Raw genomic sequence first — 15,047 nt, 5'->3', positions numbered from 1 at the left:
AGGCTCTTTCTCTCCCCTTAGAGCTAGTACATCAAGCAGCTGAAGGCTCATGCAGATGTTGCTACATTATTTATACACAGATCACATATTCCCCTCTTCTCACAGGGCCATTATTATTCACAAAAAATAAAAGTCTGGTTCTCATATAATCACAGAGCTTGAGTAATTTAGTCATGGAATTAGAGGGCCTAATCCAATACACAGAAGCCTGCTCCTTGGCTTTGGTAAGTATTAGATCAGATCCTCAATCTTAATTTCTGGCCTGGATAACACTGTCAATATTAAGAAGAGCGAACATTCTTTAAGAATGATAAATACCACATCAATTGCAAAAGAAGTCTGTATATCAGCTTATTTTAAGTGAACTTGATCCATTCCCCAGCTCTCACAGTGTAACAACAAGGTGTAGGCTGGCCTAGGAAAGGTACTGAGATAAGGAAGTGAATCAGCAGAATGAAAAAGACAAGTCAGATCTTGTGTAATGAGATAACCTTGACTTTCTGGACTGTTTATCCTACTTTTTGAGCTCCAGGACCAGCTTCTCTGGAAACAGAACTATGCCACAAGCCTAGTATTATTTTGTGTCAAATAGCTATGTCTTAAAACCAAGACTACGAGCCAAAGCTGAGGTGCTCCTTTTGTTTAGTCTATTCAAGAGAGTATGGACAGCGTGGCAACTCATCCTTCAAAGTCTAAGAGGATCACCCAAGAGATACAGTTTTTTGCCTAAAGCTTCACATGAGGCAGCTACAGATGAGAGACTGTAACAAATGCTGACATGTTTCCAAGAAGTTTCTGATGCTGTCTGTAGAAGAACTGAGAAAGAAAAATTTCTTCTTAGATCAAACAACAATAAGGAAAAAAAACCCCAAAATCAAACATGTTAGAGGCCCCAGGCTGAGAAGGGAGCATGCAGATAGAAAGAGGCGAGAGAAGTACTGAGAGATTTACTCCATACCTTTCTGCAAACAGTGGAAATTTTAAAATTACCGTAATTTTTTTTTTCACCAAGGAAAATCTATTTCAACTGCCCTCTGCCCCGACACATGTACGCACATGCGTAAAGCCATTGCGAATTATTCTTGTGTCCAGCATCATTCCTCTCTCCCTCCCACCTCCTCTTAGCACTCTCTCAGGCTCTTTTCAACTACTCCAGCCTTGCAGAAGTCTCTGGTGCAGCAAGGAGCATCTGGCAGTGCTCAGGCTTTGCTGCCACCACGCTGCACCCCACACACATCACTCTCTTGCCTTACATTCATTTTTTTCTTTTAAATTAAAAGGTCTGTTTATCTATGTTTCCTTCATTTGGCAGAACTGTTTAGTGAATGCTACCACAACAGCGAGGAGAGAGCGTTTGCTCTGTTGGTGAGGAAAACTCAGTACTGGAGCAAAACCACCTGCCTTCAGCTGGCTACAGAAGCGGATGCAAAGTCTTTCTTTGCACACGATGGTGTCCAGGTAAGTTTTACAGACCCATCCCTCGCCACCTCTACCCCCAGGGCCTTTAAGAATGATATGGGACACAGAAGAGGATAGCACAGCAAATGAACAGCCCCATGAAATGTATTCCCCTAAGAGACATTCTTCAGAGAGGGGACTCTTCCTTCTCCCTAGTGCCATATGAAAAGAACGTTATACCACATCCCTGACAAAGCAACACATTCCCCCTTTCCCCTCCCTTTCATCCAGTTGGCCTGCAGATCAGTGCGCAGAGGAGAAGTTTTAGCCCTTATTCCATCCTATGCTTTTTCTTCCTTCCTTGCTCACAGAGAAGCATCAGGAAAGCACTTTAAATCTGCCTGAGGCATAATGAAGCTGCTCCAAGATGCGAGATAACTCCTTGTTCAGACTCAAGGAAAAGTGCACTGATAAAAGTTAAATCAAATCACTATTCAGCTTTGCCATCACAACCCAAGTTCTCTCCACATACACTAAGCTAAATTAAGAGTGATGGTGCTTTTAGCTCCCAGTGCCTGACTTGCACTTTATTAGTACTACAGATGTTGTTTAATTACACTTGACTTGCTGTTCTTTCCACTGTCCTCTTCGCATACTCAACATCTTGCAGAAGAATGCACAGAGCGCCTGTTTGCTCTGAAGGTGTGCCTGCTCTTTAGGTTTCCAGAGTATTCACTGTCTTAGGAGCTACAGAACATAGGTGCACTTCATTTGCATGTATGTTTTTGTGATGTTAAAGCCATCTCTTGTTTTCCTGACTTTCAGGCCTTCCTGACAAAAATATGGTGGGGAGACATGTCTACAAGCACACAGATCCTGAAGTTAATCTGTGCATTCTGGTGTCCTTTCCTAATCTACACGAACTTAATAGCATTCAGGTACAAACATAACTATTTAGGTGCAAGTAAGGGATGACAAATAAGCCATAAAAAATATCCAGACTCAAAATTTCTCACCGAAGTGACAAAACCAGTAGTATCACCTCAGAATGTCAACAGGACTGCACACTATTAACCAAATGAGTTTTCTGTGGGACTGATTTGTGCATCCTATGCTAATGCCTATTCTGATACTCAAAAGATCAATGCCATGGGTTCACATAGATCACTCCTATTTTGCACTATCCACAGAAAAGCCTGTTGGAATTCTGTCAGCTCCAGATTCTACACAGTAATGTGTAGCATATATCCAGGTATAGCACCATCTGTTTCTAGATTTGGAGATGCCTGTTTCAAACCTCAGTATCTTATCTAGATAAACAGCCATCATAAAGCAGTATTATCAGCCACACGCCTTGATAACCATGAGTCAAGCTTTAAAACACAGGACTGACATGAAATCAATTAAGATTTTCAAATCCAATGTCTTATGAGATCTCTTTGTTAGTCTTCTGCAGGCATAGCTTTGGAGTTTGTAGTTTTCAGCTTTTTGTCACAGTGAAGATGGCTAGAATCTTAGGTTTTCTTAAAAAAAACCCAAAACAAAACAAAAACCCCAACAGACAAACAAACAGACACACAAACAAAAAAACAAAACAAAAAGCAGCCAAGATGCTCAGGCAGTCATAAGAACATCCAAGAACTGAAACTTTAAGAAAATCTCCCTAGATTGTGAGAATCATATACAAATCATTGGCATTATGGAATGACATGCTATTATGAAATACATGTTTCTTAACTATTAAACTACTTAAAAAGCAAGAGGAAAACTTGTTTGGCACTGATGGCTTAAGACTTTCCTTCTGCCAGTATCACTTAAGATGACCTTCTTGTCATAGTGGCTGCCAGATTCACAAATTCAAGTAATTTAATGTGAAATTTTGGCAAAGTTTTCATGGAAAGATTTAAATTATGATTGATAGTCAAAGTAAGCCTTTCCAAATTTGTTCTGTTGAGGACATTTTTTGCCTCCATTCCCTGGAAATGCAAGAGTTGACACCATGTTCCGTACTGCTTCTGGCATTTCCTCTTAATTGCTACTAAGAGTAACCAGGAACAGAGCATTGGAGTATTGCCTTCTAGAACTGACTGAGGGGTTTATTTCTGCTGAAATCCTAAGTAATTTGAGGAGACTGAACATCCTGCTCCATTTTTGTGAGGCATGCCAATTACCACTTCTCTGAATCTTGTGGGTGACTTCAGCCTTCTCCTAACAAATAAACAGAATTTGCAGAGGTAAGGACTAATGCATTATTTGATAGCTTCTCAGTGGAGCAAGTCCGAGATAAGTAGCAGTTCTGTATAAATGCCAATTTAGCACTGAAAAATTGCTAACCATCATCTTTCAACTAATGAGTTTATTTCCTTACAGTGAGGAAAAACAATCAAAGAATGAACCAGAGCCATTTAAAGAACTGGACAGTTTAGATACAGAGAGGACTCTCTTTTTTCCCAAAGACGACGACAGGTAAGTTTAAAACCATTAGTTAATGTAACTTCTGTAACAACAGTCACAGAACAGGACACTTCTTGTGGATTAGTGACCAGCTAATGATCTAAGGTGCAGCTGAAGGAGCAAGAAGGTCATTACTCCTCAGAAAGTGCTGTGCCCTCTGATTACTGCTGTTGTTGCTCTCTAAAAGGAATATAGAAAATAAACAGGGATATATCGCTGTTTTAAGTAGACACAACTTTACTTGTTCTGAGGAGGTAATTTTTACAAAACAAGGAATTGGCTTAATACCTGGGGAATCAGAAAGCATTTCCTGATATTCCCTTCAGCTCGTGATGGCTGATATATGTTGGGTTTAGGAACTAAGTCAGATTGCCGAGCAGAAAGAAGGTTCTCAGCAAAACCTTACATTATTTGAGTGCATCACTACATACTTTCCTACAAAGGCAGCAACAGAAGTACTTGCAAATATCAGTACCTGGGAATTTTATATTAAGTCAGCCTCCCACCATACTAGTGGTCTTCATTTATATTGTAAATGATGGGCCCTGAGGAACCTGAAATACAACAACAAACTCCCAAGTTAGAGGAAGCAGTACATAAACAAGTAACTGAACACAAAGATTTTGTCAGTCGCTCGTGGTCATTCATAGATCTGTAATTCAGAACTCCTGAATCCCACTCTATACCTCTGCCACAGGTGCATCACCAAAACCTGGGAGGCCACAGGGACTTAAGTCAGGATAGGAAGACTTCTGATTAGCACAAAGTCCTCTTAATGGCTAAATAGCCACTTGTATTAAGCATGTGCTTTTCAATGATTTAAAGAGATCTTCAGAACTATGTGAACAACGGTAGCAAGGAAGCTTCCTCTGCAGTATGAAGTGCTGGACCAAGTCAGAGTTATTAGGTTCTATTTTTACCTCTGGCATTTAACTGCCGGTATACTGGAGAAAACCGTTAGTTCTTCTCTCTCCCTCCCTAACCTACAAAATAGGTGTAAAAGCATCTGTCTCTTGGGAGCTATTTGTAAGCAATGTCATAAAGCACTTCCATATCCTGAGTGAAGCATGGTTTGGTCATTACATTGTGCATTCCGATTGCTATTAGCTTAGCAATTTATTTTAACAAAGAGTCTCTCTCCCTTCCAGATCTATTTCAGCATCTTACAGCAAAACTGCAATTGTCTGTTTATGATATTAGCCTGTTACCATGGGAATGTATCTTATGATGTCATAAATTGAGAGGTAGTACAGAATCAGGCACGTAGAAAAGACTGGCTGTGAGAAGAAACTTTTCCTTGTAAGAAATGTATTTAATAATTAGCAAGAATGTCAGGGGAAATTAAAACCCAGTGAAGAGTCATTGTTTATTTTTTGTGAGGTGAAATTGAAAACATACCCTAGTGTGCACATCCTTTGTTGGAGATCACACCTCTCAGAGTCAGAATCACAAAATTAAAGATCCAATAACATCCCTAGTTTACACAGGAGAGCAATTTATGTGGAAACAAAACCTCACACTAAGATCAGATTGCTATCTAATACAGGGAACTTGCATTTTCTGCACAGGATAATTTCCATTGCCAATAGATAGCACTTCATGTTCCAAAACACAGCAAAACCAACTGTAGATGTACAGGTCAAATTTCCCTTCAGTTACCAAAATACTTGCATAATTCCACAATAGTCAAAGACTAATTTAAATAAATTATGAGATCAACCTTTTTGCTAAAAGGCTTCTATGTTACTTTTTCTGCAATTTAATTTAATTGTAAAGGGCAAGTTACCAGTGCTTACAGTTGCATAAAGGACTAAAGTATTTCTTCAGTAGTTCGCTCAGACTTCAGCAAGGAGAGTCAAGAAACACATACTTAGTATGATCCTGCACTTTTGAGACTGGGTCAAAAAGAGGAATTGTTTAAAGTCACAGGAACAACAAGAACTTCTGCATGCAAACACGGCAAGAAATTTTTAGACACAAAATAATTATGAACCAACTCGCAAACTACATTGGCCATTTGCTCTTCTTTCCTATTATTTAGGATGACACAGAGCAATTAGCCCACTTCCCTCTCTCCTTCTGTATTTGCACAGTGTTTGTACTATATGCAGGAACACAATGAAGTTACAAATGAACACAACAAGATTGATACAACAAGAATATGCATTTAAGTCTGATGTAACTTTGTTTTTCAAAACCTTCTTTTCGACTTGAAATATTTCTGCTATAGTAACCTGATTGGTCTGACTTCTACAGCCTTTGTCGTTGCCACCCCCAACATCTACCTGTTACTATCTTACAAAAAGCTTTATATAGAATAATACTGAGCCTATTCCTAGAACTAATTTTAGGAAATCATCACCAAACCTATACTCTTTTTTGTTTTGCAGGGGAAGTGGCAAATTGGAAAAGCAGAGCCCTTCTGAAAACACAGCGTGGGCGACATTCGTGTTTAGTCGGTGGAGAAAATTCTGGAGTGCCCCTGTAACTGTATTTATGGGCAATGTTATAATGTACTTTGCTTTTCTGTTTCTGTTTGCTTCTGTCCTTTTATTGGACTTCAAACCACCTCCACCTGAGGGTCCATCTGCTAAAGAAATTATACTTTACTTCTGGGTTTTTACCCTGGTCTTGGAAGAAATCCGACAGGTCAGTAATCTACAATATCTTAGTAATAACAGAGTAAAACTTGAGGCAATATTTTTAATAGATTTACAATTTGTACAACTGTACAAGCTCAAAGATTTCAAGTATCAGATGCAGTTTTGCACAAAAGAACAATGCAGAACTTACCTCATCCAAACCACTCCACCTCTCTCTCCCAGAGCAAGGTCTTTCTCCACCATATAAACCTGTAGCCCCACCTCTGTTTTTCCATCCTGCTTCAGCCATAGCCAAGTCAAGTGGGCTGCTAAGATTCAGGTATCTCTGATTTCACTCCCCAGAGCTAGATCCTCCCACCAGAAATAATGTAAGTTGGGAGTTGTTTTCTACACCTGGAAACACAGCAGACAACTCTACATCCTTTTAAGAGATTCTTCCCTGCTGGGGACAAGTAAATTAATTCAGATTGTGTTTTTCCTAAAATACTTCTCAACTCAAAAGATTAGCATATCTCTTTTTGGCTTGCTTTTCTTGAAAAACCAAAACAACCCACCTTCTCCATTACTCTCCCAGTTACTGGTTTTGGAACGTCCTCAGCTCAACAACCAAAGTAATGTGCGATCAATGGTGCTAGCGTGTTGCCAACTGTGGGTGCATAAAGCTGTCCTCTTTAAACATGGAAAAGCAGTTATAAACATGGAAAAGCAGTTATAAACATTTACTCTGGAAGAACAAATAGGTGTTCATTATTTAAGCAATAGGGACAGTGAAGGGGATCCCAGTTTGTTACAATTTATTTAAATTATGCAGCAAGGCCATAATCAGAGGAGGACATGGAAAATATTTGGATCAAAGAACATTTCATTATAAACCTGTAAAACATGAAGAGAGCCAGGCTAAAATCCTATTCAGAAACCTGACTCGTAGCACTTTCTGACAATTCCGGTATACAAATGTCAAATCTGTTCATGCTGTATAGACAGCAATGTCTAGAAACTGAACTTTGGAAGTTACTGTAGTGTTTAACAGCCTGAATGCTGACAAAATCTTAAATCTGGCCTCAAAAAATCTTAAGGCTAATATCACAAGAATGAAAAGATTTGATTTTTTCCTTTTTCATCCAACTTTTGTGTTTTAAGACAGTAAACCCAGCTTATGCTTTCAAGCTTTTTTTCCTATTACACTAGGAATTTGGTTTTGCTCTTTGCAATGAAAGAGAAAAGGGTAACAGATATTATGTTAAAACTCACAATGAAATAGTGAAACTTGAAACAGATCAATACCAATGATTATTTCTCTTCCTCAGAGTTTCTATACAGATGAAGACACAAATTTAATGAAAAAATTTAAACTGTATGTGGAGGATAACTGGAATAAATGTGATATGGTGACCATCTTCCTCTTCATAATTGGGGTAACCTGCAGGTATATATCTGTTGCATGTGATGTGGTCAGCATCAGTAGCAAGGGCTACGTATGTAAACTGACAGGAGAGTCTCATGTCCATGTGAGGACAGGCTGTGACATTTACTTTTACAAGCTTTGAGACATGTTTCTGTAGTCAAAGCTTCTAAAATTCTGTGGAATCATAGAAATTGCTCCAGAGACCACAAAAAGACATATTGGTATATTCAAACATGTACAGAAAAGCTCTGCTTTTTTAAATTGTTTTTGGCAATCACTTTTACTCAATGTATAATTTTTTTTTTAAAATAAATCTCATTGAAGCCAAGACAGAAAATACAGTGTCCCTCCATGTTTTGGCTATTTTTCATCAATGTACAGACATTATGTTACAGTCCTCTTACAGGCTTATGCAACCACAGCCCTGAAGCACTTGCCTTTTCCTAACTAGGCTATGCCTGGAAACTGAATATAATATTTGAGAAAATACCTCTCAGCAGTACTTGCTGAGATCTGATATTTCATTTCATGTGTTCTGCAGGATGCTGAACTCGACTTTTCAAGCTGGCCGTACAATACTTGCCATTGATTTTATGGTGTTTACACTTAGACTTATACATATTTTTGCAATTCACAAACAACTTGGACCAAAGATCATAATTGTGGAAAGGATGGTAAGTGTGCAGTCTCTCTTGGATAAATACTCATGTTTTCTGAAAAATGGATAGTAGGAAATCTTCTCTTTACAAAGTAAATCAGTTTATAATCTATATTTTTATATTCTTAAGACTTGTCATTTTGCATATATTCTCTTATTTATCATGAGTATTAGATGGAATAAGTTTGAAATAGATCTTCTAAAGAGCTCTGTAGTAATAAGTTGATCCCAATTTACTAATCCTTTTACCTTACCTAATAATTTAACCTCAGATTTGGCAAAGGAAGAGTAGAGTGTCTTTGACTTACTGCTATTCCTCCTACTTCCTCAGCTGTGTGCTTTCAGAGCAAAGACCTCAGACAGACGACAGGCCACCTGCAGAAGGGCAGGGCATTTACTGAATGACTCCGCTCCGCTTGGGGAAATAGATTATGTTATTTGCAAAAAGTGTGAAAAAAATCTGTGAAAAAGGATAGTTGCAAGTTTCCCACAGGAGTTATTCTTACTTGTATTTTGTAGCTCCAAGTTACAATGAAAACATGTATTAGTACTTTGTGAGCATATGTTGGAAGATGTTGATAAAAGATTTTTATTTATTACCACTCTCCTGCAGGAAATGAGGCATTAGGACTACAGTTACTGTGCTTGGGTATGCGTTGGTATGTTGGAGTAGCTTTTTATTTAGGCATGTTAATCCTCTAGGCCAATTAGCTCATGGTAACTGATTAATAGGAGTTCGTCTAATTGCAAGTGCTATTATAGAATCTACAAATATTTGATATGTGACTCACAGCAGAGCTCAGTAAAAGCCCTACAGTCTAAACAAGCCTATATATTGAATAAACATAACTACCAAGCTATTTGGATTTTCTACAAATGCAATAACTGGAACTCTAACATGACATTTGCTTGGAGTAGCAAAAGGATAAATGGCAAATAAATATTTGTTCTTGAACATTATCTAGCTTACAGCATTAGCAGACTTTTACTGTAGAAGAACAAGTCAGATCTACAGCTCCTAACCCTTCCTTCCTGCACACCAAGATAAACCTGGGCCTTGAAGAAATATGGTGCTATGCCTATTATATGGGCATCTGAAGTCATAGGAGATAACACACAGATTAAGAATATGCAAATAAGAACATAAACAGCAGCCTAGACAAAACCCATAAAACGGGACCTTTCATCTTCCCCACCATCCAAGCCAACAGAATGCCTCGGCTTTGGTAGCTCAATGTTGAACCTTACATCAAATGAAAGAACAGTGAAAGTTGCTTCAGTAAATGATACCTTTTTAAAAGGTTTATCAAGTGCATTCAAGCAAGATCATTTACCTTACCTAAACAGGGGAACAATCCAAGATCGTCTCTTAGTGTCTTTCTCCTTTTTAACCTTGCTACAGAATTGCTGAAACAAGTCAGGTAGCTGCTAAAATGGCAGTTCAATGCCAGAACAATGCCTGTTCACAGAGAGAGTGCAGGTTGGAAAAAAGTATTTCCAGACTTGCCACCACTATCTCTTAACTATGACACCATTACAGTCCTGCAGCATCACTAAATTGTAAATCATTCAGAAAACAAAATAGATTGGTGAAAGTCAGAGAGACATCAACTATGTCTTGCCTGGCTTAGAAACTATGTTTCTTAATAGAACTGCAAGTAACATCCTGGAGGTCTGAAATGCCTATGCGTTTGGGTAACTGCACAATCCAATAATCTAATTGAAACAAAGCTACTGTCCCTAATGAACTCTGTCAGATTAGATGGGAAGAGGATGAAGTGTTCCTCTTCCACCAGGGAAAAATTATTGCACTTGAAATACATATTAGATTTTTTTTTTTTTTAAGTGGTTTAGGATTCAATTACTTCTGCTTCTGTAGAGGAACACAATGTTTAAAAGCAGGAAGTCCTGAAAACAATCCCTCAGATGCATTACTTTTAGCTTGAAAACCCAAGACAGAAGCTACCCGATCCTTACAGCCTTCAGTGTCTGCTGTATCAGTGGTTCAGTATTCATCAATGAGCACCAACTGTTACTAGCATTCACTCCTGCAGCAGAACTCTTGTAATTCACAGTAAAGCAGTTGGTGGTACTGTGAGATCTCAGAGAAAATCTGCATTTAAAAGGTACAATGAGATTCACTTAAAAGATAAAATGTGTTTAATTTTAAAATGTTAGATGATTAAAAAGCAAGGTTTTAATTTTACAAATGTCTTTAGCAAAATGAACTATCGAAGAAAAATGCTGATTACAGGCCAAGAACACTATGATAACAGCAAGGTGAAGAGAGGAATTCTGTGCATGGAACTGTATCCTATTCCACATCCTTTAACCTAAACAAGCTCATAAAGAATTTGAGCCATAATTATTTGAGCCATTTTCATAGAGAAAGACTACCATTCTTTGCCTATGCTGTTAGTCACCTCTCCTTTTCTCCCCTCCCGCTCTCTTTTTTAGATGAAGGATGTTTTCTTCTTTCTATTTTTCTTGAGTGTGTGGCTCATTGCCTATGGTGTGACAACTCAAGCTCTACTTCATCCCGATGACAGCCGAGTGGAATGGATATTCAGAAGGGTGCTTTATCGTCCCTACCTTCAGATATTTGGCCAGATTCCACTGGATGAAATAGACAGTGAGGAAATTTCTTTTCCCCCCTAACTTGGCCATCTTTGAATGCACACTTCTGATTAGAGCATGGAATTCCTTCCCAATATTGTCTTTTTTTTTTTTTTCTCTTTTTTTTTTTAAATCTTTGTCCTGCAGGCCAGAGCTTTCACATTACTATGATATAAATAGTGTATTTGCAAAGAGATAATGTGCATTGTGGAATTACATTAGAGCATAAGGGTTGGCCCTATTTAGACAAGCTGTCTGAAGTATTCACACAAGGATTTGCAGTTTTAAAGGCTGGCATACTTTCTTTCACTTCAATCCATTTCCATTCAGTTTAACCTAGATCCAGATAACCCTGTGTAAACTGAAATAATAGCACCTCCATACATTTTGGCAGTAGCTTAACGTGACAGCGTTAAAGCACTACAGCTCTGCCCATAAGCAAACACTTATGTTTTAGAATAAATATTCCTCTAGAGCATTTATTGACTCTGGAGGTAAAGGTGCCCAAATCAAATAAAGCTAGTAACTGCATATATGCAACATTTCAAACAAAACAAAAATAATCACAAGACACAGAAATACTTGGACGTAAAAGTTCAAAGGCAACATTTCTGATAGGCAAGCAGGTAAAATACATAATACGTATCTCCTAAGAAGTCTGAAGTAATGCCATAGCATTTAGCCAGAATAACAGTGCTAAATGTCAGTGGCAATATTGGAATGGGATTCAAACTTGAGGTAATATAGACAGAATCAAAAAAATCCCACAGACAGAAGCAAACCAGTAAGCATTCTTTCAAGTTCACTCCACTTAGTAAGAAAAAGCATGTTTTAGAAAAGCCAAAAAAGTCTGAATGAGACAAGACAGCCAGGGTGTGGTTCATCTCACTTAATTTTAAATGCCTACAGTGTAAGCAGGCACAGCACAACCAGTCACTCTTATTGCCATTAAAGTAATTAGAGAGAAACAAATATTTCTGGAATAGGATTCATCTCATTTGGAAACAGGTCAGATGTAGAATCATAGAATCTTTAAGGTTGGAAAAGACCTCCAAGATCATCCAGTCCAACCATCAAATGTAACATTCCCTAGAAATGTGTGTTTCTCTCCATTGAGACTCCAAAGGGTGTCTTCACCTGGATAAATAATTGGTTAAAAGAGAAAAATTTAATTAATTACATGGGCAACTTCCAGAAGGGAGTCATTTGTCCTGGGGCCCTCTGGGGCTTATTCTGTTTAACATCTCTATGAAACATACAGAAAAGGAGATGGGTAATGAGGGGGACAAAATTTGCTGACAAAACTACATTACTGGATAGTAAAGACTAAAGCTGACACCTCAGAGTTGCAGAGGACCCTCATGAGTGCTAAATCATCAAATGAAATTCTGTGTAGATAAATGTAAGGTAATGCACTTGGTGAAAGCAGTCCCAGCTGTTGTGAGCTTTGATACAACTGCGTGCTCTGAGGAATACGATCATGGGGTTACCTGTGGCAGTGGGGAAAAGAATTATTAGGGAAAAAATGGAGAACAAAAAGTAAGTAGTATTATGCTACTCTAAATTTGTGGATTTAATTCATAGCTGGAGACAGGATACAGGGTTAGACCTCTAGTCTGATGCAGTAGAACCATTCTTACTAACCTCGGCTGCAAGTTCAGATGTACAAAGTAGTTTAAATTTGGAACGAGGAACTCCACTCCCAGCTTTTACTGAGTCTTCTCCTCTAACACGTGTAAAACTAACACTCCTAGCATGAGGACTGCGAAGGCATGAGTATGTGGGAGAACACAACTGCGAAATACTCAAAGGTGGTGTGACTTTTGGAATTCAAAACTAGTCTAGAAAGGATACAGCCTTTTCAGTACAATCCCCCTTTGCTGAATGTTACTGAAAAGCCAACTGGGACAGCCATCTTGCTACTGAACAAGCAGCCAGGTTCTGGAAGTCTGCGTCGTCCTAGGGTTGCAAACCTCTTGCACATTAAAGCAGTGTCTCTTCATGTACATGACATGGTTACATATTCACAAAGTTAACGACATTGAATATTAATTCACATAGATAATCTTTGAACTGCAAGAATTAGCTCAGTAGCTCAAGCAGTCAAAGAACTGTTCTTTTAGGGTTGAGAGAGTCTCGTATTTACAGTGCTACTAGTTGTCAACAAGGGCAGCACAAACATTACCACAATATTGGGTTTAAGCTTTTAGTGACTGTAAAATATTCAGAACAAATTTATGTTGCTGTTTATATGCAGCCAAGATTAAATCTCATTTTGGTAATCAATACCATCATTGTCCTTGATTTGCATCTTACCAGTGAAAGTACTGAATGTACGCATCCATCCATGTCACTAGTTCTTAAGAAAAGACGTGTAGAGATATTAGTTCAGTTTTTAATTGTATTGAAATAGCTATGAAATGTATTACTTCAAAACTCAGGAACAATTTGGAATTCTTGTCATTCTTTGCTGAAAGTCACAGATTTTGCTCACCACAATGCAAAGCTTTTGTCTCCTCTCTAAGAAATACATGTGGCAGTAGGATTTGTCAAACTATTTTTTTATTTCTCTATCTTCCTTTGCAGCATCACGAATGTATCCCAGGAACTGTACACCTAATCCACTGCAGATTCTGCAGGAGAACTCGTCATCATGTCCTAATAGCTATGCCAACTGGCTTGTCATACTTCTGTTGGTTGTCTTCCTACTAGTCACAAATGTGCTCCTTATGAATCTCCTCATTGCTATGTTCAGGTAAGAGCAATTTCAGTACGTATCAAGACAGAGACTGCAAAGGTTTAACTGAACACCCACATTTACTACGTTGCTGTTGGCTATTCATTTTGGAATACTAATAATAATATTAATGGAATGGAATACTTGGAATACTAATACTAATAATTTTCCTAATGAATATTATTTGGGGATTTATAGGTAGACTTCTGTGATCACATAGTTCTTAAGTTCTCATCATCCTTACTCTAGCCACACTAAAGTAAAGAAGAAATGAAGCCTCTTTTACTGCTAAAAATTCAATTAAACATGTATAGAAGGGTCTGGATCCCTGGCTGTGCTGCAGTACAAGTCTGCAGGTGCAAAGCAGTTGTAAACTTGGCAGACTTAACAGTGGATAATCTGCACGTAGGGGAAATGCTTGATGTCAACACGGCTAATAATGATTCATTTGGTTGAAGAACTGATGTGGCATGTTTGCTGATCTTGCCTGAGTGAAGTGGAATTACCGTTTTTTTAAAAAAACTAATGTAATTTTTAACGTTTGAAGACTGCAACCGCAATTATTTTAGTATCTAAGAATTTGCACAAACTTTAGATTAAATTAACACTACTTGCTGAGCTTGCTGTTCCTTTTTTAAAGTAAATGAGGCTTTAGCTTGTTGTGGTAAAAACAATTACATACTTTTGCCCTCCCCCCCAATTACAGTTACACTTTTCAAGTTGTTCAGGGCAATGCAGACATCTTCTGGAAAATTCAGCGCTACAACCTGATTGTTGAATATTATGGCCGGCCTGCCTTAGCACCACCATTTATCATTATTAACCACATAACTCTGGTTCTCAGAAGAATCTTCAACAAAATGGAACATAGAAGAGAACATCTGGGTGAGTTGTCAAAAAAATTCTAACAACTGGAGACACTGACACTCTCTTAGGTCATGCTGTATAGACAAAACAAAAGAGCAATTAAGATTTCCTTAAGCCAAGAGTCACAATTTATTTTTAACAACGAGTGTCAGGAGAGTACAAGTGAAAAATTAAGGCTTATAATGTATCCTCTACTATAAATGGTTTCCCACAATGCATTTCTTTATGCGCTGTGGTTATTACAACAAAGGGGTTGATATAGAACTGGTTAAAGGGATTTGATTTCTGAAGAGATAACAGTGGAGAGGT

The 15,047-nt window shown here is 38.1% G+C and overlaps 1 protein-coding gene across 1 annotated transcript in view; it reads left to right on the top strand.

Annotated features, from left to right (window-relative positions):
• TRPM5 (transient receptor potential cation channel subfamily M member 5) overlaps positions 1-15,047 on the top strand; it is a 43,349-nt gene that overhangs the window by 22,543 nt on the left and 5,759 nt on the right. The window contains exons 14-22 of the mRNA XM_075754958.1: positions 1,313-1,458; positions 2,224-2,336; positions 3,769-3,864; positions 6,243-6,501; positions 7,763-7,881; positions 8,402-8,534; positions 10,976-11,150; positions 13,721-13,889; positions 14,578-14,756. Of these exons, the coding sequence (XP_075611073.1) occupies positions 1,313-1,458; positions 2,224-2,336; positions 3,769-3,864; positions 6,243-6,501; positions 7,763-7,881; positions 8,402-8,534; positions 10,976-11,150; positions 13,721-13,889; positions 14,578-14,756 (1,389 nt within the window). The remainder of the gene's footprint in view (positions 1-1,312; positions 1,459-2,223; positions 2,337-3,768; positions 3,865-6,242; positions 6,502-7,762; positions 7,882-8,401; positions 8,535-10,975; positions 11,151-13,720; positions 13,890-14,577; positions 14,757-15,047) is intronic.

This window comes from Balearica regulorum, chromosome 5 (genome assembly GCF_011004875.1).
Source record: "Balearica regulorum gibbericeps isolate bBalReg1 chromosome 5, bBalReg1.pri, whole genome shotgun sequence".
Lineage (NCBI taxonomy): Eukaryota > Metazoa > Chordata > Aves > Gruiformes > Gruidae > Balearica > Balearica regulorum.
This window is presented reverse-complemented; position numbering and strand designations above follow the sequence as displayed.